The 26819-nt window shown below is 44.9% G+C and overlaps 1 protein-coding gene across 3 annotated transcripts; it reads left to right on the plus strand.

The window, feature by feature from the left end:
- The first annotated feature begins 3549 nt into the window (after window positions 1-3549).
- Window positions 3550-26710, plus strand: CFAP300 (cilia and flagella associated protein 300). Of its 3 annotated transcripts, XM_047070339.1 has the most exons (8): window positions 3550-3659; window positions 3745-3826; window positions 7284-7359; window positions 13962-14128; window positions 17064-17159; window positions 18626-18798; window positions 25645-25711; window positions 26582-26710. In XM_047070339.1, exons 1-8 carry the CDS (start codon window positions 3550-3552, stop codon window positions 26708-26710), a joined length of 900 nt encoding a protein of 299 aa, XP_046926295.1. The 3 variants fall into 3 exon arrangements, with proteins under 3 accessions (XP_046926295.1, XP_046926296.1, XP_046926297.1); XM_047070340.1 differs by lacking the exon at window positions 17064-17159; XM_047070341.1 differs by lacking the exons at window positions 17064-17159; window positions 25645-25711 and having other exon boundaries at window positions 18626-18793.
- The last annotated feature ends 109 nt before the right edge of the window (window positions 26711-26819 follow it).

A 26819-nucleotide genomic window follows, 5' to 3' on the forward strand; every position in this document is an offset into this window, starting at 1 on the left:
TGACTCTTGATCTTGGCTCAGGTCATGATCTCAGTGTTCGTGGATTTGAGCCCCATGGTAGGCTTTGTGCTGACAGCGTGGAGCCTGCTTGGGATCCTCTCTCTCCCTCTCTCTCTCTCTGCCCCTCCCCTACTCGAGTCCTCTCTCTCTCAAAACAAATCAATAAATATAAAAAAAAAAAAGGAAAATATTTGCAATGCATGTATTTAGCATGGGCTTGTATCCAGGGTAAATAATCATTTTCCAAAACTAAATACACAACTCTTCAGGGACAAACACTTAAAGTGGCACTTCACTAAAGAAGATACCCGAATGGCCAAAACACATATAAAAATTGCTTGACAACTACCAAGGAAATGCAAATTAAAAATCACAATGAGAAATATAACTTCGTCAGAAAGCCTAAAATTAAAAAAAAAAAAAAAAACAACTGATAATACCATGTATTGGCAAGAATGTGGAACAACTGGAAATTTCATGTAAGCTGGTTGGAGTATAAATTGATATACTTTTTTTGTTTTTTTTTCTGTTTTTTATTTTTAATGTTTACTTATTTTTGAGACAGAGACAGACACAGCATGAACAGGGGAGGGTCAGAGAGAGAGGGAGACACAGAATCCGAAGCAGGCTCCAGGCTCTGAGCTGTCGGCACAGAGCCCGACGTGGGGCTCGAACTCACGGACCGTGAGATCATGACCTGAGCCGAAGTCGGAGGCTCAACCGACTGAGCCACCCGGGCGCCCCATATACTTCACAAGATTTGGCAGTATCTAGTAAAACAACACCTACTAATACCCAATGACTGAACACTTCCCATGCTGTGTATATTTCCAAAAGAAATAACTGTGAACTCATCAAAAGCCATGCTCCAAAATGTCCAAAGCTGCTTTCAGCACAGCCTCAAACTGTACACAACCCAAAAGGATCAGCTGTGGCATAGTGATGCGATAGAAAACTAATCAACAATGAAAAACAGAGCATATCTTCCTCAACTCGCAACAGGATTACATCCCATTAGACCCATGGTAAATTGAAAATACCGTGAGTCAAAAATACATTTAATGCTCTTAACCCCGGGGTGCCTGGGTGGCTTGGTCGGTTGAACATCGGACTCTTGATTTTGGCTCAGGTCACGACCTCAGGTTCCTGTGATTGAGCCCTAATTTGGGTCCCTTGCTGGGTGTGCAGCCTGCTTGGGATTCTCTCTTCTCTTCCCTCTGCCCCTCCCCAGCTCTCTCTCTCTGCCTCAACAAACAAACAAACAAAAACCATGTAACCTACCGAATCTCATAGCTTGGGCTAGCATATCTAAACCATGCTCAGAACACACATTAGCCTACAATTGGGCAAAAGCATCCAACACAAAGCCTACTTTATAATAAACTGTTGAAATATCTCATACAACTCATTGAACACTGTACTGAAAGTGAAAAACGGAGTGGTTGCATGTGCACAGAATGGTTGTGAGTCTATGGGTGTTTTACCCTCATGATTATGGGGCTGATACAGCTGCGGGTGCAGCCTCTGCCCAGCAGCATAAGAGGATCAGAGCACACACTGCTAGCCCAGGAAAAGATCAAAAATCAAAATTCCAAGTACAGTTTCTATTAAATGCATATTGCTTCCACATCCTCCTAAAGTTGAAAAACCATTAGGTTGAGCCATTGCAAATCCAGGTTCACTGCTATTAGATGAAACAAAACAATGAAAACTATAGACACAAAAGTTAGTTTTCACCAGAATATAGGAAGTATGTGCTCTGGGGCACCTGGCTGGCTCAGATGGTAAAGCGTTAAGACTCTAGATCTTGGGGTTGTAAGTTTGAGCCCCTTGTAGGATGTAGAGATTACTTAAAAGTATGTCTTAAAAAAAATTTTTTTTAATAATGAAAAGGGGCACCCGTATGCCTCAGTCGGTTAAGGGTCCAACTCTTGATTTCGGCTCAGATCATGATCTCACGCTTCATGAGTTCAAGCTTCATACTGGGCTGCACTGATACTGCACTGACACTGTGGAGCCTACTTGGGATCTCTCTCTCCCTCTCTCTCTGCCCCTCCCCTACTCGCACTCTCCCTCTCTCTCTCTCAAAATAAATAAACATTAAAAATAAATAAAAATACATTCTGGCACGCCAATTCAAACTTGATGTTTTGTGAGTGCAACGAAATGTCAATATATTTATTCAAAGAAAATTGATCGCCTATGTTGCCAAACGTAAAAACTAAGGAAACTTTAAATTAGGAGTGTCATGTTCCCACTCCTAATACTTAATGTTACTCAATAAAGTACTTTTCAGGACAACTGTACACAAAATACTTACCTTTTAAATTCTATTTTTAGCATATTTTAGTTTAATCTTTTGGTTTCTATTATTCTACTTTCTTCATTAGACATTTATCATGTTAAATCTGAGTCTTTCAGGGGGCCTGGGTGGCTCAGTTGAGCATCTGATTTAAGCTCAGGTCATGATCCCCTGGTTTGTGAGTTCGAACTCCACATCCAGCTTGCCATCAGCACAGAGCCTGCTTCGGATCCTCTGTCCCTCTCTCCATCTGCCCCTCCCCTGCTAACTCGCTCTCTCAAAATAAATAAATTTTTTAAAAAGATATTAAAAATATAATAAAAATTTAAAAGTATGTTTCTATAAAGAAAATCTTTTAGCCTTCGGATGTAAAAATAAAAAGCAGATGGTAAGAGAGAATAGTTTTCCAAGTAGTCATATAGACATGTGTCTTCCAAAAGAAGCCTAATTAATTGAAAATAATGTCTTCATAAATGTTTGAGTCATGAAACTTCAGATAACCATAAATCCAAGCTAGCAAGTTTGAGATTAGGAAATTAACCTGTGCTGAGGAATTAGGATTAGGGGTCAACTGCCGTAGGCACCCACCTGCACTTCCTCTGGGCGCCACCCCTTTCCCCAGGGAAGCGGACGGCAGAGACGGGTCCCCTTCCCTGTCCCTCCAGCCGGCAGCGTGTCCCCGCCCCCTGCGCGCGGCTCCGCCTCCACCCCACCTAGCCCCGTCCCCAGCCTCCCCTACGCGACTCCGCTCCATCCCGCCCCCTCCGAGTGGCCCCGCCCCCACCCCACTTAGCCCCGCCCCCTGCCTCCGTCGCTTGACCCCGCACCCGCCCCGCACCCGCCGTGAGCCTGGACTCTTGGCCCCCAGCAGCCGTATAGTCCCTCCCCCAAACAGAGCCTGTACTCCTCCGCTCAGCTCCGCCGCTGTCCCACTTCGCCCCGCCCCCGCCGCGAGACTGGCCTCCCCGCCGTGCCTGGTCCCGGGCCTCCTCCGCGTGGCCCCTTCCCCGCCCCACCTCGCCCCGCTCCCACCAACCGCAGGGCCCCGACCCAATCACAGACTTGACTACTCGCGTGGCTCCTCCCCAACCAACGCCTCACTTCGCCCCGCCCCCGCCACGAGCCTGGCTTCCTTCCCCGGAAGAACAGCGTAGCCGCGCCCCCGCAGCGCCGGGCTGACCACCCCCCCGCCCCCGCCTCCGCGTCTCCATGGAAACGGTACGCACTAAAGCCGAGCGAGGAGCGCGATGGCGGCCGGGGAGCCGAGGGATTTGGGCAGCTACTACTTCAGATTCCTGCCTCAGAGAACCTTCCAGTGTCTGAGCACCCAGGAGACCACCAGCCGGCTCCGCCAGTGGTGAGAGGGCGAGGGCGGGGCGGGCCGGCCGCGAGCGCGCCCTGCCGCCGGGCCCGCGCTGACCTTCCTCCCGCCCCCGCCGCAGGTCCATGCTGGGCAGAGTCGCGGCTCAGGCGTTCGGCTTCGACCAGACGTTCCAGGCCTATCGCAAGGACGACTTCGTCATGGTTGGTGCGCGGGAGGGAGAGGCGCCCGGGTGTCCGCCGACTGAGCTGCGGCCCCGCCCGGGCTGGGGTCTGCGTGCGCGGCGGCGTGGGGACGCGCGCCAGCCGGGACTTGTCCCTACGGTCCCCGGCGTTCCGGCCCAGCCCCGGGTGTCCCGGCCCCCCCGGCTTCCCCCAGTGCCCCGCCCCCCGTGTCCCTGCGGTCCCCCAGTGCCCCGGCCCCACACCCCCCCGGTGTCCCGGCCCCCTCCCCGTGCCCTGGCCTCCCCCGGTGCCCCGCCACCCGTGTCCCTGCGGTCTCCCAGTGCCCCGGCCGCCCACCACCCCACCCCCGCTGCCCCGCCGCGGGGTCCTCCGTGTACCCCGACTTGGCTTCAGAGGACTTCTGGGTACTTCTGTGGGCTCCCGGAGTCAGAGCGTTCCTGTGACTGCTCCCCCGCACGTGCACACAGGGGGTTCCGGGGGGAGCACTCGGCCGGCCGGCTCTCCGCAGTGACCTGCTGGAAGGGGCAGCTTGGAAAGAGGGGGACACATAAGAGAACAAGTTCTGGTGCATTCCTTAAAATTCAGTCACGTTATTTGCAATCCGGTTTTTCCTCGCCAGCTGGACGGCGTTGACGTCTGTGGTCTGTGACGCTGTGCGTCCTGCGGCCCCGCGGCCGCTGATGGAGGGCCGCCGCGGGGTGACGGTCCTCCTGGTACCTGCCTGCGGCCGGCCGGGCGGGGGACTGTGCCGGGGGCTTCGCGCAGAACTGCACGCGCCCGCCTGGCTTGATGCAGGGAACTTCCCGCCTTTTTTTTGTTTGTTCGGTGTTTTGTTTTGTTTTGTTTTGTTTTGGCTGAGGGGTCAGAGGAGGTTTACAAAAGGCCAGCCACTTGAGATGGTCACTGAAACATGAGCAGGAGTTTGTCAGGTAGACAAAGTCGGGGGATAATGTTAGATGGGTGGGACCATATTTTGCACCTTGTGTGCCTCCCAGAAGAGTTTGGGCTTTATCTAGCCAGTGAAGAGTCACTGAAAGTTTTTCAAGAAGATCGTAAACTTTAAACTACCGAGGTCACCCTGGCAGAAATGTGGAGCATAGATTGTTAGGACTGAGTCTGGAATCAGTGACACCAGACAAAACCGCTGTCATAGGACACCCTGAATTAGGGCAGCAGCACCAGGAGGCCTGGACGGACGTTTCAGAGAAAGGCAGTACTCCAGGACTAATAAGATACTGAGAATAAGGCAGAAGGGGAGTGTAGGATGAGCGAATGTCTGAGTTGGTTGACTGGAGTGGGAGATGATGCCGTTAAAGCCCTAGAAAATGCAAAAGAAGAAGGAAAATGAGTTCATCTTTAGGCATGTTGAACTTGAAGTGCATGCAAGTGGTGGGATCCTAGATTGTTGAATCTGAGATCTTGCTTTGTCAAGAGAGAGCTCTGGGCTCAGTATACAGTGTTGGCATCCTCACCACGGGACTAAGGATAAGGGGGGAAAGAAGCAATTTATAGAGCTTTCTAAAGGTCTGCCAACATCTCTGCTCACACCTCATGACCTCATAACACAGAGAGTAGGCGGTGCAGACTTTTAGCTGAGCACATTGCCATCCCAAATAAAATTGGATTCCTTAAGGAAGAAGAAGAGAATGGATACTGGATCAGAAGAAACCAGCAATCTGCTAGATTTCATGTGTGGCATAGAATAGACATACATTTAACATTCTATGTTATATAAAATAATATATCAATTTAGAAATACTTCTTTAACGCTCACATTTTCTGAAACAAGTAAGTTTAATCTTTACATGCATTTTGATATTCGTATCTTTGTTATCCTGTAACTTGTTTGGGAATCATGTAATATTTTCCCAGAGCACATCAGCTTTCCTAAAGTTGAGATACAGAGAATTCCTTCTAATGCCCCACTGGAAATTCTATAACATACCCAAAATACCATGTGCGTATATTAGGACAGGGCTTTTTTTTAATTATTATTATTATTCTTTCGGTGCATAATTAACCCCAACAGCATAATGATTCTCGTGTTGCTTTATGTGAGGGGCCTTTATGAAGACTTATTTCCACTGGCTCTAGGTCACTTCACTGCAGGTCACTTAGCCTGCTTCCATTTATAATGGCATATAAAATGTAATTGTAAGTTGATACTCCCTCCCCCCAGGGATAATTACTAAATCTGAACTAAATTTCTCCTTGTACTGATTTTTGCAGCAGACATCTAAAAGGCATTCAAAATCAGTATTAACTGAGGTTAATTCTAGCTTATATTTCTTTTCAAAGTGTATATTATATAAATTAAGATAATTGTGGGGCACTTGGGCCACTCAGTCAGTTAAGCTGCTGACTCTTGATTTCATGTTGGGTCATGATCTCACTGTTCGTAGGTTTGAGCCGCACCTTGGGCTCCATGCACACGGTGCAGAACGTGCTTGGGATTCTCTCTGTCCTTTCTCTGCCCCTCCCATGCTCTTTCTTTCTCTCAAAATAGCTGAAATAAACTTCAAAAGAAAATAAAATATTAAATAAAGATAATTGCACACTCTTTAGCTTGAATTTATAAAGTTATCAACTTGCTTTTTTTTTTTTTCCTGAGGAGTAGTTTTGGGGAAAACTTATTTTTTTCTTTTTTGTGATTGGGCATAGATGATACCTGTGAAGTGTTTACCTTCCGCCACTAGAATGTAAACTCCGTGGCACAGGAACTTGTGTGTGTCATGCTGTAGGTATTCAGAAATACTGGCGGAACATATTAATCTTCAGCCTGCACACCTGGTCCTCTTCACTGTTCCCTTTCTCATGAAATGACATTCATTCTGTCCAGTTTCTCATGCATCATCTGTGGTTCCTCCCTCGCCCTTTGTCCTTTGTCCTCCTAAACAGTCATTGAGTCCATTCACTTCTCTACCTCCCCCTTGCTATCATCTTGACTGATGTGAACATCAGATCTTCCTAGATTACAACAGTACCTTCCCTTCTACCTATTCTCTTCATAACCCTTCAGCTCATTTTCCACTCTGCTGCCAGAATCATGGTAAAAAATAGGACTGATTTAAGCTCTTTCTTTGCTTACATCTGTTCAGTGTGTTCTTACTACCCTTAGATCACAAATACTCGTGAGGGGCGCCTGGGTGGCTCAGTCCATTGAGCGTCCAACTTTGGTTCAGGTCATGATCTCACGGTTCATGAGTTCGAGCCCCACGTCAGTCTCTGTGCTGACATCTCGGAACCTGGAACCAGCTTCAGACTCTGTGTCTCCCTCTCTCTGCCCCTCCCCTGCTCACGCTCTCTCGCTCTCTCTCTCTCTCAAAAATAGACATTAAAAAAATAATAAATAAAAATAAAATAAAATTGTCCTTCCCCGATCAAGTGAGAGTTTACTACAGTTGTTTTAGAAATTAATTCTTGATATTGTTTGTAATACAGTTTCTAACTTATTCCCCTCAAATTTGTATTTTAGGCTTTTTTCAAAGACCCAAATGTTATTCCTAATTTGAAGTTACTTTCAGATTCTTCTGGACAATGGATTACATTAGGTAAATAAAACATATTTTTATCTTTTCGGATGATGATTTTATTATAACAAAATTTTGCCTTTGGAATTTTCATTATTAAAATACACATTGTGAATAATGACTCACCTGTTTGATAACATCAAGGTCAAACATGATGAGCTGTGCCAGGCCTGCCCTGCGTCTTTCTCCTGGGGGCCCACTGCTCCTGTCCTGGCACGGCACAGGAGCACCAGTTCTCTTTTCATTCATTGGGAAAGTATTTATTGTGTGTCTCCCATGGACTCTGCTCGATGCAGGGAACAGTGAGATGAACACAAGAAAATCATGCTCAAGAAACTGGTTGATATGTAAAAAAAAATAGTGCGAGGGGTGCCTGGGGAGGCTGAGTCGGGTGAGCGTTCGACTTCAGCTCAGGTCATGATCTCACAGGATGTGGGTTCGAGCCCCACATCTGGCTTTGCGCTGACAGCACGGAGTCTGCTTCAGATTCTGTCTCCCTCTCTCTCTACCCCTCTGCCGCTCGCACACGTGTTCTCTCTCTGTCTCTCTCAAAAATAAAAACATTAAAAAAAATATATAGTGCAATAATGTGCTACCATAGCAGTAGGAGCAAAAGGAGGAGAGTGTCAGGTAGAGTTCTGCTGATGTGAGGGTGTTTGAGCAAAAGCATTCAGGGCGGGGCAGCGGATTTCTGACCGAGGAAGTGGCCATTCATGGAATGTTCACAAAATAACATACAAAGTCATGGAAGAGAGTCTTAAAATCTCAAAAAGAAAATTTTATCTATGTAATAATTTCATAGTACCTTGAAACATAGGTAGGAATCTTTAAGCAAAATTACCCAAACAATAGCACTCAAATCTCTTAAATAACTCTTAGGTTAAGGAGTAAACCAGAGAGTTAATAGAAGAGTGTTTTGAAAACAAAAACATGACCACTATATTTTAAATGTTAGTTTGAAGTGTGTTAACAATAGAACCAGTCATTCTTCCACTTAGGAGGAAAATCTGGTTAGTAATGTGGGTTTGTGCTTAAGAAAAATGTAAGTGGATTTTAAATTAGATGGGGTTGTTTTGGTAAATTCCTACATTGCATGTTCATGGAATTCTAGTAGTCTTACACAAAAATGACTTTGCCGAAAGTATTACTCAAGAACGAGATTTGTGACGTTAGAATCAGTAGGTCACATTTTATTGCTTTTGGCTAAAAACCACTGTAAAATTTATAGAGCAAAAAGCTGGTACAGGGTGATCTTCAGAATACTTTCAGAGTTAGACTGACTCTCTGAGCAAATGTACTTACAGGTTCAAAATCTTCAGAAGGAAATAATCACAGGCACGTAGCAAAGAGTTTATGAAACTTTTACAGTAACTTCAGTCAATTTTACAAAAATAAGGTTCGTTGAAAAAAGTTCAATCTTCTCCCGTACTGACAAACAGTACTGACTTTTTTCTGATTTTTAAAAAACGCATTGCAAGAAGAGAGGTTCTAAAATTCCACATGTGCCTGGCAGAATCCATTAGAAGTACTCTGAAAAATTGGGCAAAAGAGGTAGCACTCTACTTCAGAAGTAGAAGTTTCTAGGGGATTGCTGTACTCTTCCATTAGCTTGTTTTGTATCTCCTACCAGCTTTTCTGTTTCTGATGTATCAGCCGTCTTCTCTCCAATTTTCCTCTGAGGGCCAGCTGTTAAAATAAACAGCTTTTGAAAATGAGAGAAAAGGCATTCTTGTAGCAAGTGAACCAGTGGTAAAGAGTGTGGTGAAGGATCCCCCTCACTGCTGCCCTCGCCTGGGCCTGGACTGCCAGGGCTTTCTGCCGCGGTCCCTGTCTCCCAGATGCTGCAGCCCTCCTCATACAGACACACTGTGCCCTTTTTTGGGTGACATATAATGGATGCTTCCTATGTGCTTAGTTAAGGGCATTATATTCATTACATCCTTTAAATGGCTTTTTTTTTTTTCAATTCATTTTTGAGAGAGCGCAAGAAAGACGGCAAAGAGAGAGGAACAGAGGATCCAAAGGGGCTCTGCGCTGACAGCAGCAAGCCTGATGTGGGGCTTGAACTCACAAGCCACGAAATCATGACCTGAGCCAAAGCGGTATGCTTAACTGAGCCACCCACATGCCCCCATTACCTCCTTTAATTCTCAGACCAACTCAGAGAGGTATTATTATATGTCCCTATGTCCCAAATGAAGAGTCAGATTCATGAGCTAAATAATTTGCAGTTTTGCACAGCTGGCCGGACTCCAGAATTCAAGGTCTTGACCACTACACTATCCTGTCTCTGCCATTTCAGCATTAATGAAGTTGTCAGAAAACACCAATTTGGACACCAAGTAAATAGACACCTGTGCATTATGCTAATATCAAGGGGAAAAAATACATTCTTAACTTTGTATGTGATCATAGCAGTGCATCACATGTCTTATAAATGGTGGAGACATGATTTTACCATATTTTCTGCCTAACAGATAGCATGTGCTATGGACTCAATTGTGGCCCCCCGCTCCCCGCCAAGTTCTTATGTTGAAGCTTTAACCCCCAATGTTATTGTATTTGAAGATGAGGCCTGGGGCGCCTGGGTGACTCAGTCGGTTGAGCGTCCAACTTCGGCTCAAGTCATGATCTCGCGGTTCGTGGGTTTGAGCCCCGTGTCGGGCTCTGTGCTCACAGCTCGGAGCCTGCAGCCTGCTCCAGATTCTGTGTTTCCCTCTCTCTCTACCCCTCCCCTGCTTGCACTCTGTGTCTCTCCCTCTCAAAACTAAATACATATTTTTAAAAAAATTTTTTTTTAAAGATGAGGCCTTTGGGAGCTAATTAGGTTTAGACTACATCTCAAGCAGCCCTTCTGATGGGACGAATGCCCTTACATCAAGAGAAAGAGATCCCAGAGCTCTCTGCCATGTGCCGACAGCCAAGAAGGCAGCCGTCTGCAAGTCAGGAAGAGAGCCTTTACCGGGAGCCAAATCAGCCGGCGCCTTGGTTTTTGGGCTTCCCAGCCTGCAGAACTGTGAGACATAAACGTCTGTTGTTTAAACCACCCAGTCTGGTATTCTGTGATAGCCGCCTAAGCAGACTGACAGATTTTGGTCCCGAGAAGTGGAATGTTTCTGTAACATGCCTAAAAAGGTTAGAAGTGGCTGTGAAACTGCATCACGGGTGTTGGTGGAAGAGTTTTGAGGTGCATGCTAGCCCAGATACACGGATGTTAAGCTTGATTCTAGTGAGGTCTCACACAGAAATGAGGACCTTGTTATCAGAAAGTGGAGGAAAGACAATCCATAAAATGCCTGAGAACTTGGCTGAACTATGTTCTGGTGTTTTGGGGAAGGTAGAATTTGCAAGTGATGAAATTATATATTTAGCTGGGACGTGTCTAAACAAACTATTGTAGGAGCAGCTTGGTTCTTCCCGAACGTTTGTAATAAAGTAGGAAAGGAAAGAGACAGATTGAAGAAGGATTCGTTAAGGAACCAGAGCTTGAAGATTTGGCAAATTCTCAGCCTTTTCATATCGTAAAAAATGAGAAAGATTCTTTTGAAGAGAACAAATATGGCTGGGCAGCCATTTGATAAAGAGAGCATGTGTGTAATGCATGGACTTAATCAGCCATTTCAACAGAAGCCAGAGTTACACTGGGGATTGTACTGGCAAAGACACTGCCGGTTTGAACTAAAGGGGACAGAAACGAGACAAAATGAAGGCTGTCAGACCTCTTAGATCCCACGGGACCAGACAATAGAGCCATTTGGCTGACACATGGCCGTTCTGCAGGAGAAGAGAAGAAGGACTAAAAGGCAGTTCAGAGATCATCTTCTTGTCCCTTTAACCGCGGGCCACCCTCGGTTTCAGGAACACACTGTGCCTTTTGGGGGAGAACCTCAGAAGCTGGGCCACCGCCCCAGCGGGTCTGGAAGACAGAGCATTGAACCAAAGATGATTCTTCTTGAGGCTTAAAGTCTAATGAAATTTGCCTTGCCAAGTTTAGGCTTGCTTGGGACCATCACCCCTTGTTTTCTGTTTCTCCCTTTTGGAATGAAGATGTCTCTCCTCTGCCTGTCTCACTATTGTATTTGGAAGCATGTCGCTTGTCTGGATTCACAGGGTCACAGATGGAGAGGAATTTTGCCCCAGGATGAGGTGTACCTCCTTCTTACCCATATCTGATTTAGGTGATATGTAGGTGAGATTTTGGACTTTAGATTTTAGCATTGATGCAGGAATGAGCTAAGACTTTTGGGGCTGTTAGGATAGAATAAACACGTTTTGCATGTGAGAAGGACATGAATTGGGGGTGTGGGTACCAGGGGCAGAATGCTTTGGACTGAATTGTGTCCTTTCAGAATTGATTTGACAGAAGTCCTAACCCCACCCATGACCTCATCTAACCCTAATTACTTCTCAAAGGCCCCATCTCGAAATACCATTACATTGTGGTATTTCAATATATTAATTTTGGAGGAACACAGTTCAGCCCTCGCAAATGCTATTTCTTTTTTTTTATTTTTTATTTTTTTTAAATTTTTTTTTTTTTCAACGTTTATTTATTTTTGGGACAGAGAGAGACAGAGCATGAACGGGGGAGGGGCAGAGAGAGAGGGAGACACAGAATCGGAAGCAGGCTCCAGGCTCTGAGCCATCAGCCCAGAGCCCGACGCGGGGCTCGAACTCACGGACCGCGAGATCGTGACCTGGCTGAAGTCGGACGCTTAACCGACTGCGCCACCCAGGCGCCCCTCGCAAATGCTATTTCTATGCCTCGGAGTACGTGGTTTGAATTTAATTACCTTATCTTACCAACCCAACCCTCCTGCCACTCCCTAAATCAGAGCTAGAGTCATTTATTAGGATGGCATGTTGCCGGGGGGCCTGGGTGGCTCAGTCAGTAGAGCATCTGACTTTGGTTCAGGCCATGATCTCACGGTTCGTGGGTTCGAGCCCCGCATCGGGCTCTGTGCTGACAGCTCGGAGCCTGGAACCTGCTTCAGATTCTGTGTCCCCCTCTCTCCCCGCCCCACCCCTGCTTGTGCTCGGTCTCTGTCTTTCAAAAATGAAGAAACATTAAAAAAAAAAAATTTTTTTTAAAGAATGGCACGTTGCCCAGTGTCAGTCCCTCATCCTGTGGCCACCAACCCGTCTTTGAAGACCGTCTGGCTCTGTACTGCTCTAGTTCTTTGTTCTTGCAGCGCTCACAACTCTTCTGTCACTTTCTGTGGTCTCTTGTCCCTTTAATCCCCCACAGGATTTTTTCCCCTGAAACAAAAGGAGCTTTTCCTAGAAGTGTAGTTTTTGAAATTACTGAAGCATACACAGTTCCTGTCTCCAGACGCCCACTGCGCGTCCACACAAGGCCAGCTCGAGCCCAGAACAAGTGGCAGGTGCTCGCAGGACTCCAGGTGGGCAACCAGAAGGACAAAGTGCAGATCATCACCAGCCTCACTCTTCTCAAGCTCGAGCTGCTTCCGGCGTAAATACCGAACAAGCGTATCAGGGAGAGGTCACACCAAGGGCCCCACACCTCGGTGTGCCGTTCTAGGGAGAACTTTGAACAAAGACCACCACCTCTTTATATCTGAGTGTGTGTGTGGATATGAGTGCATGAGAGAGAAATGGAAAGAAACTGAGGCAATAATAAATATTCATTTTAGTCTTTGTGTCTTTCTGTAATTGAGAAGAACCTCTAGTAACGGAAAATCCATTCCTAAAGGACACATTTAGGAAGTAAGTTTGGGGTGGGGAAGGTATGCGGGGAAAAACTCGAGCTACAAGACGAAAATAGACAAAACATCATGGTCACAAATTTCTCTAATTCCAAACTTGTCATAACTTGATTAGGGCCTGGTTTGAAACTTACCTTGACTTGGAAAAGCTGGTTTTGGGTCATAAACACTGTAAATGAGATCACAAGGGAGAAATTGCTTATTGGAGAGAAGAATTTTCAAGACATCCTCAGGACTTTACAAACAGCCATTACTTAACATTAATTAAAGTTTTTGTGATACAAATTATAAAGCATTGAGCACAATATAAATCCAAAGTCACACAAAGCCGTTCCAATGCTTTTATAGGCGATTCTGATATGTGGATTAAAACTGATGTAAGAATCCCCTACTACACGAAAAATGATTTCATTTTCAGACATTTTCTAATTTACATACTCTAGGGCTGAAATGGTGAAATTTTGTCACAGACTTTTAGCGATTAATAAAAATGAACAAACGGCAAACTAAGAATTTAATAAGATCCCTAATGTGTCCTTTAAATATAGCAAAATATATGCCCTATTTGACTACTTAGAATCCCTGCATTGTAGGGGCGCCTGGGTGGCGCAGTCGGTTAAGCGTCCGACTTCAGCCAGGTCACGATCTCGCGGTCCGTGAGTTCGAGCCCCGCGTCAGGCTCTGGGCTGATGGCTCGGAGCCTGGAGCCTGTTTCCGATTCTGTGTCTCCCTCTCTTTCTGCCCCTCCCCCGTTCATGCTCTGTCTCTCTCTGTCCCAAAAATAAATAAACGTTGAAAAAAAAATTTTTTTTAAAAAAAAAAGAATCCCTGCATTGTAATATTTGTTTTGGAAATAATTGAGAATAATAAGTTTCTATTCTATAAAATTTTTTTCAGGATCTGAAGTGAAAAAAATTGAAGCCACAAATGTTCCTTGCACACAGCTTTCGATGTCATTTTTTCATCGGTTATATGATGAAGATATTGTACGCGATGATGGACATATCATTAAGTGTTTAGATTCTTTTTGCGATCCCTTTCCTATATCTGATGAATTACGAAAAGTAAGTATAGATTTTTAAAATTTCATAATAGAATTTTATTTCAGGAAATGCTTAATGTCAAAAACTTTTACCTATGTAAAATACCTAAAACACCTTTTATCAATTATTAATGATCAGTAACATCAGTTACATTGGTAGATTTTTTTCTTGGACGGGACTTTTACTATCAACTGAATTATCTGTGTATTTCAGTAGTTCTCAACCAGATGCTGCTAATAGTCACGCATAGAGGCCAGAGATGTTGCTAAACATCACGCTGTGGGCAGGACAGCCCCCTGCAACAGAGTTCTCTGCCCCAAAATTTCAACAGTGCTAAGGCCGAGAAGCCCTGACCTGCTTAAGTCATGGCTATTTTTCTTCGAAATGGGGCTCTTAACATATCAAATGACTATTTAAAAATATCCCTGTCGTAAAAGAATCGTTCTGTCTCACAGCTGAGATCAAAAAAGCCATTTTAGGGGCACCTAGGTGGCTCAGTCAGTTAAACGTCCAACTCTTGGTTTCGACTCAGGTCGTGATCTTGTGGTTTGTGGGTTCGAGCCCCACATCGAGCTCCACACTGACAGTCTGGAACCTACTTGGGATTCTCTCTCTCCCACCTGCCCCTATCCCTCCCCTACTCACCCTCTCTCTCTCTCTCTCAAAATAAATAAACTTTTTAAAAAACCATTCGATTAACTAATTTTTTTTTAGCAAGAGGTGTATTGAATCAGAAGACATAGATTATTTAGCTAATTCCTGAGTTATTATTTATAAGATAGTAACTAAGCAAATCATTCAATATCTTGAGCCCCAAGATCTTATCTGTACAACATAGAGATTAAAATTCCCATTCTATATTGTTGAAACTGTTGAGATATGAGTTGAGAGAGCATTTAAATATACTTTTTAAAAAGTGTGACATGTTAAAATGAAATGCATTATTATCATCATTATTTTATTTATAGAGAGAGCAAGAGCAACTGGGAGAGAGGCAGAGGGAGAGAGAGAGCATCTCAAGCAGGCTCCATGTTCAGCACAGAACCCAACACAGGGCCCCATCTCATGACCTAATCCAAAATCAAGATCATGACCTGAGCCGAAATCAAGAACCGGACACTCAATTGACTGAGCCACCCAGGCGCCCCTTATTATCATTAAATTATGGAGATAAACTATTTACCAAATGGACAAAAATCAGGGCTTTCAGGGGCGCCTGGGTGGCTGTCGGTTAAGCTGCTGACTTCGGCTCAGGTCTTGATCTCGTGGTCCGGGAGTTCGAGCCCCGCGCCAGTGTCTGTGCTGACAGCTCAGATTCTGTGTCTCCCTGTCTCTCTGCCCCTCCCCTGCTTGCACTCTGTCTTTCTCTCTCTCAAAAATAAATAAACATTAAAAAAAAAAATTAGGGCCTTCAGGGGCTCCTGGCTGGCTCAGGCGATGGAGCGGGCAACTCTTGATCTCAGGATTATGAGTTCAAGCCCCACATTGGGTGTAGAGATTATTAAAAAAAAAAACAAAGCTTTGGTATCAAATAGACATAGATTCAAATACAGGCTCAGCCACTTAATAACTGTGGTACTTAGCCTCATTTTTTCATCTATAAAATAAGAATGATGCAAGAATCATGTGAGGGGCCCCGTGTTGCTCAGTCGGTTAAGGTCATGATCTCACAGTTCATGGATTCGAGCTCTGTGCTGACAGCTCGGAGCCTGCTTGAGATTCTCTGTCTCCATCTGTCTGCCCCTCTCCCACTCGACTCTATCTCTCTCTCTCAAAAAAAAAAAAAAAAAAAAATTCTGTGAGATAATGCACTTAAAGTGTTTAGCCCAATGCCTAGTATTTAGTAAGCTTTCAGTAATAGTAATGACTAGCCACTAATTACTATTATTCTACATTTAGGAGATGTCGCTATGTGTAAGTTGAATAAGGAGATGCATAAGTTGAATTTATTGTAAATCCAGATGGGCATGACCTAGGGAAGCCCCTGACACACCATTCTGGACATAGACATCTTGTCTGTAGGAGACCGGAAGGCATCCAGCCAGTCTCTGCGTTCTTCTACACCAACAGAACACCTGAAAGAACCCTTAGTTGAAGAAGACAATCAAATTACTCATTGAGGATGTCCAAACACACAACTGAGGAGACGATATATAGTTGCTCTGTAGTTAGGTGGTATGTATGACACAAGATAAGCACCATACCTTGGGGATCTGATAATAATTTCTACTCTTCCTTACCAAGGACTGGAAATTAACCTCTACAAAGTGTCTAGTCTAGTCCGGGTCTTCTTCCTTTTGGGGCACTATGTCAGCTCTTCTTATCTGTCCCCGATCTCTGCTGGCACATGTACCTCTCTACCACAAGGCCCTGTCCCCTAATTTCAGAGAGCTCACCCTCACTTATACTGAGAGCATTGGCAACGGACTTTTCGAGAGACGGATGCGCCTTCTCTGCTCTGCTGCTTGTCGTCTGGTTTTCTTTTTTTAATTTTTTTTTAGAATTTATTCATTTTTGAGAGAGAGAGAGAGAGGGAGCATGAGTGGCAGAGGGGCAGAGAGAGTGGGAGACGCAGAATCTGAAGCAGCTTCCAGGCTCTGAGCTGTGTGCTGACAGCTCAGAGCCCGACGCGGGGCTCAAACTCACGGACCGGGAGATCATGACCGTCGGACGGAAGGAAGTCGGACGCTCGACCGCCTGAGCCCCCCAGGCTCCCCTCTGCTGCTGGTCTTCTGTACTTCCACGCGTAGCCCTTGAATTCAGGAAGTACCCACACTGTTTTTCTGTCGCCCCGTGGCGACAAGCAAGGTGTTAACTTGGTTGCTTTCTGGCTGAAAAAATAAATCAATAAATAACCTCCAGCCTTAGCCTGAACTGAAAAGGGCCCTCCGCCACGCAGCAGCACCGAGCCCGTCACACCGCCTCACCGAGGCCTGCCGATAACCACCTCCCGCAGGCGGCTCGCAAGTCTGGCTCCTTAACCACATTGCACACCTCCTCCCTGAGGGCCCCACGTGGAAGCACACGGGGAGATCGGCCGCAGCTGGGTCCCGCTTCCACATTTATTCCCCAAATATTTTCATTTCTGTCATTTTTACACACGCAGCCTAGTCAGTTCAGTAACCAGAGTGCTCATGCGAGGAATGCGTTCGTTCGTCATTCCTGAGAGCCTTAGTCGCTCTTGTGTTAAGCCAGATCTTTAGGTAGCTACAAACTCAGGCTTCAATATCACATCATTTCCTTAGAGAGAGAGAGAGAAGGAGAGAAGCAGGCAAGGAGGGGAGATGGGCCAAGCCGTATGTGTGGCACACCCAGGGAGTGATAAACTGTAAACCACTTCCCCTCACCTTTTACTGCATGTGACTTTGGCTTTCATAAACTCATTGTAAGTAACCTGCACACTGGCAACACCACAGAGTTTATTTTAAGTGCCTTTTTTATGCTGCCCTTGTGATGAATATTCATTTGAGATTGGGGTAAATCAAATGTGAAGCTTGATCAGGTTTCCTAATTTAAGTGCACTTCTTGCTACTAGACAGTGATTTTGTATAACTCCTATTTCCCTCCTTTACCTGTTTGGTAGTGTTAGTGTTATGTACAATTTTTACAGCATTCCGGCTCCTTGTTGTGTTTTCTTTCCCACTTTGTTTCTTGGTTACAGGTTTCTGCCTTTTAACTTTTCGTACTGTGTCGGTATTTTACTGTTAGCTACTTCACATTCTTTTTACAAGCAGGTGGAGTATAAACGACTCAATAAAAGAAATGTGTGTTATGGTTTACATTCGTCACCTTGTTCGTATCTGCCACAATCGAGTCAATCAGTTGTGTGGAATGGCCAATGGTATGAGAAGCCCTCCCACGTCCGACCCTGTCGTGCTGTTTTCTGAAAGAGGTGGTGAAGTCTCCAGAGAGCGAGAGTCAGTATAGATGGGTGATGGGTAGGATGACATTATTAGGGGACAGCAGGAAAAGAGGTGGCTTACCTGAATAGCTAAGAGGTCCTAATACCTAAGAGGTCCACTTACCTGAATAGCTCCAAATGGAGTAATGGGGGTGGGCCGGGCAGGGGTGGTGAGGAAAGTGGTCATCCAGAGGTGCAGGGGTAGGGCTTAGAAGATGAGGGCCAGCTTCCGGACTGAGGCAAAGGCTACAGACCTTCTGGGATGGGGAAGTTTCTCCATTTATTTATGGTCCCTTGTTTCCAAATAAGATTTAAGGTGACTCAGCACTAAAATTGCAGTAGTGCTAAAACCATTACTAAAGATGCAAATTAGAACAAAGGTATAAAGGGGAAGAGGAGAAGATTTAGATTTATTCCTTTAACTGAGCATCAGTACCTAATGGTAACATGGAGGGAAAATGAGTGCAGGTCTCACCGATTACTCTTTCTGGTTGTTCAGGATTGGTTGTTGACATAGGCCCAGGATTATTTGTAAGTTCATAAATGGAAACTTTTGAAAACAAAAATCAGAGCCTTAAATCATGTTAGATTAAGATGAATTTTATCATTTTCCATAGGTTTTGCTAGTGGAAGACTCAGAAAAATATGAAATATTTAGCCAAGCTGATAGAGAAGAGTTCCTGTTTTGTCTTTTCAAACATCTTTGCCTTGGTGGAGCCCTTTGTCAGTACGAAGATGTGCTTAATCCATATCTGGAAACAACAAAGCTCATCTATAAAGATCTAGTGAGGTAATGGTGCTAGATTACAGTAGGTAAATCTCTGGTTAACGGAGTGCGTTGTTTAACTGTGCTGGGCTCGCCTGGCGTCTGTCGGGTCCTGTTGACGCCAACCACCAAAGCGTGTGAGAACAGCACCGCTTCGAACCCCTTTTCCGGCCTCTCCCTTCTCGTCCAGGTTGGGACATGGTCACATCTCCCTGACTCTCTTTAGCACCCAGTTCCCGGTTCTCATCTGACTGTGCTTCCTTCCCCATCCAACGGATTACTCGCTCCATGCCTGCTTAGCGGCTGACTTATCCCAGATCTTCTATCACATTCTCCCCAGGTTCCTGTCGTGCTTACCCCAGGTCTCCTGTCACACTTACCCCAGGTCTTCTGTCACACTTATCCCAAGCCTCCTATCACATCAGTTTCCTATCACACTTAACCCAGGCCTCCTGTCACACTTATCCCAGGCGTCCTCTCACATTTACCTCGGATCTCCTGTCACACTTACCCCGGGTTCCTGTCATAGATACCTAGGTCTCCTGTCCACTCACCCAGGTCTCATGTCACATTTAGCACAGGTCTCATTTCACATTTACCACCAGTCTCATGTCACCTTTACCCCAGGTCTCCTGTCACATTTACCCCAGATTTCCTGTCATATTTACCCCAGGTGTCCTCTCAAATTTATTTCAGGTCTCCTGTCACCACATCCCAGGTGTACTACCCTTTTACCTCAGGGCTCCTTCACACTTACCCAAGGTTCCTCTCATACTTACCGCAGGTCTCCTGTCACATTTATCCCAGGTCTCCTGTCACATTCACCCCAGGTCTGATGTCACTTTTACCTCAGGTCTCCTGTCATATTACCCCATGTCTCCTGTCACACTTATCGCAGATCTCCTGTCACATTCACCACAGGCTTGATGTCACTTTTACCTCAGGTCTCCTATCACACCTACCCAGGACTCCTGTCCCATTTACCACAGGAATCCTGTCACACTTACCCCAGATATCCTGTGCATTTACCACAGGTCTCTTGTCACATTCACCCCAGGTCTGATGTCGCTTTTACCTCAGGTCTCCTATCATACTTACCCCAGGTTCCTGTCACGCTTACCCCAGGTCTCCTTTCACACTTATCCCAGGTCTTGGGTCACACTTACCCCAGGTCTTCTGTCACACTTACTTAAGGCCTCCTGTCACACTTACCCAGGTCTCCTGCCACACTTAACCCAGGCCTCCTGTCACATTTATCCCAGGTGTCCTGTCACATTTACCTCAGATCTCCTGTCACACTTACCTTAAGTCCCCTGTCACCTCACCCCAGGTCTGCTGTCACACTTACCCCAAGCCTCCTATCACATCAGTTTCCTATCACACTTAACCCAGGCCTCCTGTCACACTTACCCCGGCGTCGTCTCACATTTACCTCAGACCTCCTGTCACACTTACCCCGGGTTCCTGTCACAGATACCTCGGTCTCCTGTCCACTCACCCAGGTCTCATGTCACATTTAGCACAGGTCTCATTTCACATTTACCACCAGTCTCATGTCACCTTTACCCCAGGTCTCCTGTCACACTCACCCCAGGTCTCTTGTCACACTCACCTCAGGTCTCCTGTCATGTTGGCCCCAGGTCTCTTTTCACCCTTCTCCTAGATTTCCTGTCACACCTACCCCAGAACTCCTGTTATTCTTACCCCAGGTCTCCTGTGACATTTACCCCAGGTCTCTTTTCACATTTCAGGAGAACACAAGATTCCTCAGGTTGTGTAAATTTGCTTGACTAATAGTAGAACAATTACCTTTTTTGTAGAGAGGTGGAAAGATTTTTATCTAGGCATAAACTTTACATTTTTAAATTAATTCTAAATTTCAGGTTTGCTTAGGTGATCCACTAGTTCTGTTTTTTTCTCTTTGAAGATCTAATTGGTATAAAAACGTTATAATCATTTATTTATACTTGGGTTGGGCTTTTCAGTGATGAAGATATTGGATCATGTCTGTAGGCAAAAGGGATAGGAACGAGTAAAAGCAGAGTTTACTTACAAAATTTTGCTTTAATCGGAAAAAAACAGAATTAGCTTGTCGTAAAACTCTCGATCGTTACTTGCACTCAGCATCGCAAATCTCACTTCTGCTCTGTGTGTCATTCAGCTGTGTGACAACTACGTGATGTAGTTATTTCGCTTCATTCTTTTTCTTATATAGTTTTTTTTAAGTTGATTTATTTTGAGAAAGAGAGAGAGAGAGAGTGGGGGAGGAGGAGAGACAGAGGAGAGAGAGACTCCCAAGCAGGCTCCTCGCTGTCAGCTCAGAGCCGGAGGCAAGGCTGGAACCCATGAACCGCGAGATCATAACCTGAGCCAAAACCGAGAGTCAGACACTTCACTGCTTGAGCCACACAGGGGCCCCTCTGATACGGTTTTAAAAACAAAAATTATTTCTTTAATTTGCCTCCGATTTTTGTGGGAAAGTTACTCTGCCAATACATAAAGATTGTCCAAAAAAATGTTAGAAACAGAATTTGAGAAAAGCATATACATACTCACATCCAAAACATTCTGTCCTTATATTCAGCTCGTGAAAACCCGTAGGCCTGCTTCCAGCACTCCCTGCAGATACTCTGTGGTACACCTAGTCTCACACACACACACACACACACACACACACACACACATGCGCGCGCACACCGCTGCCACGACATTGTGTTGTACTTCACTGGCCACACGAACGTGTGGAATTCGTCACCATCGTGTGCTATGCGAGAGGAGATTCTGCTGGAGGTGTTTGAAACAGAAGTAGCTTTAGAACCTAAACACTGGAGAAACCGTTTTCCCTGACCTCCCCTGTCCTGGATTCTCACCTGTGACTCTCTTCCACGCTGCTTGGGTGCTAAGTGAAACTATGGCTCCAGGGTTAACGGCCACTGGTAAAATGAGTGGTCAAAATTCACGGCATCCAACAGAAAGAAGAGAATCACGCCCGCAGAATCCCTTAGGCGGGCAACCGACGAGTGTTAATACTGTGCACAGAGCTCCGCCAGCCTCCGAAGAGACTACAAGAGGAGCATCAGACAGCCCTTGACCTTAAGGAAATTATGAGAAACCAACATATTAAGTGATAGTTTAGAAGGTTTTATAAGGAAAAACTGTTATGAAATCCGATGTTCGCTTTTTTATAGGCAAATGTTTGCAGCTCCTGATGCTGTAATAAGTACCCCAGGAGTTGAAAAGAGGACATTATTAGGGTGGCCGTGTTAGGGAAGTCTTGATGGAATGGGGTCCCCAAGAGCCAGCAGAGAGGGCAGCCCGTCCCCTGTCCAGGGGAGACACGCACGTCTCTAGTCTGCCATTCCAGGGGACGCTGAGAAGGAACCAGCCCGATTACAGCATTACTCTTACTTGAGAACCATTAACTGTTTCTCACGATGACCCGAGTTGAAGCACGCTGATGAATTTCTCTGCTAAGTGCGGAGGAGATGTGAGGTTGTCTTCCCAAAACAGCTTTAGAAGAAAATTAGGATCAGAATGAGTATTCGCTTAAGATGGCTGAAGGGCCAGTGCAAAGCAACCGAGAGGGCTGGCTGGTCGGGGTCCCTTCGGAGCCCTGCGGGTTTGCTGATCTCTCGCGCCGCCTCTGGCCTTTCTAGCTGGTTGTGCTGATGTGGGTCAGAGGCGGTGGCACTTGGTCAAGGTGAGGGTGCGGGGTGGATCGGCGTCGCTTCTCGGGAGGAATGCACGTGTAGGGGAAGCACCCGTGGACCCCCAGCAGTTGTCAGTACCTTGTCATCCCGCGCCACATAGCCAGACAAGTCACTTGTACAGGCCGAGTTAACCGGCAAGGGCATTGTTTTTTCCTGTCCCGTTACTTGAATTTTGGGCGCGTACCCATCTTTCAGGAGAACGTCTGCTATCTTTCTAATTGTACACGCAGTAGCTGCTTTCCATTATCTAACCTGCCCTTGCAGAGAAACGTCATCACTGATCTGCTCCAGAAAAGACGTGCATCCCTTATGTGTGTCTGTGTTGGAGGCGCGTCACAGAGCTTGATTTTAGTGGTCTCTGGCTCAAACCAAAGGGTGAGAACATTCTGAAGATATGTTTTCCCTCATCCGTTATTACAAGTCCCATAAGATACCCTTTTGAAACGTTCTGGAAAGTGCCTTTTCAAGGATTATGGTTCTTTTAAATAATATAGGTAATACTTCAGAGTCGGTTCATTGGAGAGTAAATATGACCAGTTGTTTCACTACATTTGAAAAATGTCTATGCAGAAATAATTCTGTAGTTACTAATGGAAGCCTTTGTCTTTTCTGCTGTCAATATTAAACACAGGCTCTGATCAAAGTTTTTGGAGAGGTTTTCCAAACTGCGTACCTGCCTGAGATGTGAAATTTTATTATTTAAACCGTGAGGCTTAGATTATGGCCCTCAAATGCTAATTAAGCAGTGGGATTCTTATTTCTTTTTTTTTTTTTAAGTTTATTCATTTATTTTGAGAGAGAAAGAGAACGGGAGAGGGGCAGAGAGAGAGAGAGAGAGAGAGAGAATCCCAAGCAGGCTCCGCACTGTCATCACAGAGCCCGACGCTGGGCTCAAACTCCAGAGCTATGAGATCATGACCTGAGCTCAAATCAAGAGTTGGTCACTTAACCAACTGAGCCACCCAGGAACCAACTTCTAATAATGTTCAAATGGTAGTTTCTTCGGTAAGTAGTACACTACAGTACATGTATGTGTTAAGTGATTGTTAAATGAAGTGTCAAACACTAAATTTTCTTCTCAGTTTATTTGGTAAGTACAAACTTTTACAAGGGTTGGTCTAGGTTGTTTTTGTTTTTGTTTTTAACTGGGCTAATTTACATGCAGTAAAGTGAACAAATTATAGTGGACCTACAGCTTAGTGAATTTTTATATATTTATACCCGTATCACCATCTCCAGATCAACACTTAAAATCGATATAACCATAGGTATGTTCTGTAGTTTGGTTTGGGTGGTTATGTAGGTGTGTGCAGTATAAATGTTTTATATGGAGTGACTATAGTTACCCCTTGGATAAGCACAGAACTTCAAATATAGTCTTCAGTTTTTAAGCAGTATATGTTAAGTCTTTAGAGAAATAAAATGACCTTAATCCATGTCGTAGAAGGATATGGAAATTAATTGCATGATTTCTGCAGATAAAAGCTGCCTAAAAAAAACAAAAACTGCCTAAGAACTTTTAACCCTGACATGGCTCAGGTCTGCCCATTCCAGTAGGTGCGCAAACACACACACACACACACACACACACACACACACACACATACACACAGGGGACACAGTCCCCCTTCGTTCTCCTTCTGGCCCACCTCACTCTTTCATATGTAGTGAAGGAGAAAGATGCTTGCACCTAGTGAAGTGAGGAAGGGGCCAGCTTCCTTTCAATGTGACGTCCCCCTGTCACCCAGGAGGACGGCCTGTGGTGCACATCTGCTGGATTGGAGGCAGGGGATGAGCGGTTGAGACCTAGGGAAAGGACCTGGATGGACGCTGTGTCACCTGGAGTCTGTTCCCAGAAATACCACTTTCAGCTGGAATGTCTTTAATGTCTCGTTTAACTTCTCTGGCCCTACTGTCTCTAAACCTGGTAAAGTCGTGCCCAACAGCCTCATGGAGCTGTGTGGTCTTTATATGGAGGAAGTCACACGAAGGTATTTTGCAGATGGTAAAGCATTAGGAAGGGAACATGTGTGCATCGCTCTCTGTAGCTTGTTCCTTCCCTCTCTGTGCTTCCGCTCTGTGCTGCCGCAGGGAGTCTTGTGGGGGAGAGTAACTGAAAGAGAGGTACTGAAAGAAAATAATTTTAATATGATATAATTTAATAGTACATAATTTAGCGAATAGTTTTCATATGCCTTATCCCACTCGATTCTCACATAATTCTAAAAAGAACCATAGTGTGCCCAGTTGGCGTGTGAGGAAATTGATGTTCAGAAAGGTTAATCTTTCCCAAAATGAACCAACAGATCAGTGCCAGAGCTGGCGTGTTGTTTACATTGTTGAATTCTGTAGTTGCGCCTTTGCCTACCCCTTACCGCTGCCTACACTTCAGTCGGACTTTTATCAATTCTTATTTTTCTGATCATTGTCTCTGGCTTGGGAAACATTCATCCTGAGTCTCGGTCAGACCTCAGATATCCTAACTGTAAAATTACGTGTTCTGCAGTTCTCCATCCTGGGGTAAAACTGCGGGTCCGTCCTTTTCAAACCATTTGAGTCGGATATTGTGTATTTCTATATTATGTATGCATAAGAACACCTGCAGACTAAACGGATCAGTATTCTAAATGTATTATGCCAAACACTAAAAAAAAAGGCAGGGGGTGTGGGGGGGGGGGGCGCCTGGGTGGCTCAGTCAGGTAAGCATCTGACTTCAGCTCAGGTCTTGATCTCACGGTCTGTGGGTTCGAGCCCCACGTCGGGCTCTTTGCTGACAGCTCAGAGCCTGGAGCCTGCTTCGGATTCTGTGTCTCCCTCTCTGTCTCTCTGCCCCTCTCCTGCTCATGCTCTGTCTCTCTCTTTCTCTCAAAACTGAATAAACATTAAAAAAAATGTAGGGGTACCTAGGTGGCTCAGTTAAGCGCCTGACTTCAGCTCAGGTCATGATCTCACGGTTCGTGGGTTTGAGCCTCGCATCGGGCTCTGTGCTGAACACTTGCTGGGAGCCTAGAGCCTGCTTCGGGTTCTGTGTCTCCCCCTCTCTCTGCCCCTCCCCCGCTCATGCTCTCTCAAAAATGAATAAACGTTAATAAACAAAAATAAATGTATTGTGTAAATGCTTGTTATATTTAAAATGTATCCCTCCCCCCCCCCATTTTAGTGTTCGAAAGAATCCTCAAACCAAGAAAATACAAATTACCTCTTCCATCTTTAAAGTGACGGCATACGTAAGTGTTGAAGGGGAATTTGCAACCAATCAATTTAATTACTGGGTATTAACAGGGTTGTTACAATGGGAGTTAGCAACTAGTGCAATGTTATGTCTAGGAGAAAAGATGATGGATGATATTTAGTGTTTTTGTCAAAATTAGAAGTTGATAAGTTACGCTTTTATTTGGAGGGCCATACAAACGTCCCCCCTGGCCTCTTTTCTGTTGTCCCTGTCTAATAATAGTCCGTCCTTATTTAAGAGCGAAATGTGTGACTCAGATGCAGTAGAACACATTCTCTAGCTTGTCGAACCGTAGCTTCTAGGGCAGATAAGTAAGGATGTTGTAAATGTCTGTATATCACAGAATCTGATGCTTGAATTCTAGTGTCATATAAAAGATTGTTAGCACATTTGAAGCAGTTTCTAAGTATCTTTATTCAATCACTTAACAAATACTGTTAAGTGCCGGTTGTGTATCCCCCGCTGTGTTGGGCATTTTGTGGTGATAAAGAAAAGAAACAAAGTTGCTTCCCTCATAGTATGTAAAGATCACATTCTAAAGGAAAGCAAAGATAGAAGAAAATTGCAAGACAAATTTTTGCAATATTAGCACTTTAGAAGCACTTTTTCAAAAGAGAAGATTTCCTTTTAGACTAGAAGTTCCTTAAGGTCGAGAATTATGTGCATTTGTATTGTACATATGTACTGTTAGCCCAGTAGACTGCTGTCAGTAAATATTTTAAAGTATCAGTTAATTACCAATTTAATTGTCAGAGATTTGATGTAAGTTTCATGACATTTTAGCAGAAAATATATAGTAGTTAAATATGTTGATTATTACTTACATGCAGTTGTAGACTAAATAACCTAGGTTTATCTTTTTCAGGATTCCGCTGGCATGTGCTACCCTTCAACAAAGTCTCACGAACAGACATTTTCTTACTTTCTTGTGGATCCGATCAGGCGTCATGTTCATGTTCTATACCACTGTTACGGTGTGGGGGAAATGTCTTAACAGTATTCTCTCAGATTATCGATTTTACGGTTTTTACCAATCTTTTACTTTGACGTCATTTTATAGGTAAACATCTCCTCTGCCAGTTAATTTAAGTAAAATGTAGAGA

Source organism: Lynx rufus, unplaced genomic scaffold, assembly GCF_022079265.1.
Source record: "Lynx rufus isolate CCGP_SWC_20201006 ecotype Redwood Valley unplaced genomic scaffold, mLynRuf1.p SCAF_9, whole genome shotgun sequence".
In the NCBI taxonomy this organism is placed as follows: Eukaryota; Metazoa; Chordata; class Mammalia; order Carnivora; family Felidae; genus Lynx; species Lynx rufus.

Bases quoted from the DNA above. Each gene is read 5' to 3' on its own strand.
- CFAP300 (XM_047070339.1), top strand. From the start codon at position 3,550: ATGGCGGCCGGGGAGCCGAGGGATTTGGGCAGCTACTACTTCAGATTC. The intron at 7,360-13,961 runs GTAAATAAAACA...AATTTTTTTCAG, and splicing joins TGGACAATGGATTACATTAG to GATCTGAAGTGAAAAAAATT. The intron at 18,799-25,644 runs GTAATGGTGCTA...CCCCCATTTTAG, and splicing joins ATCTATAAAGATCTAGTGAG to TGTTCGAAAGAATCCTCAAA.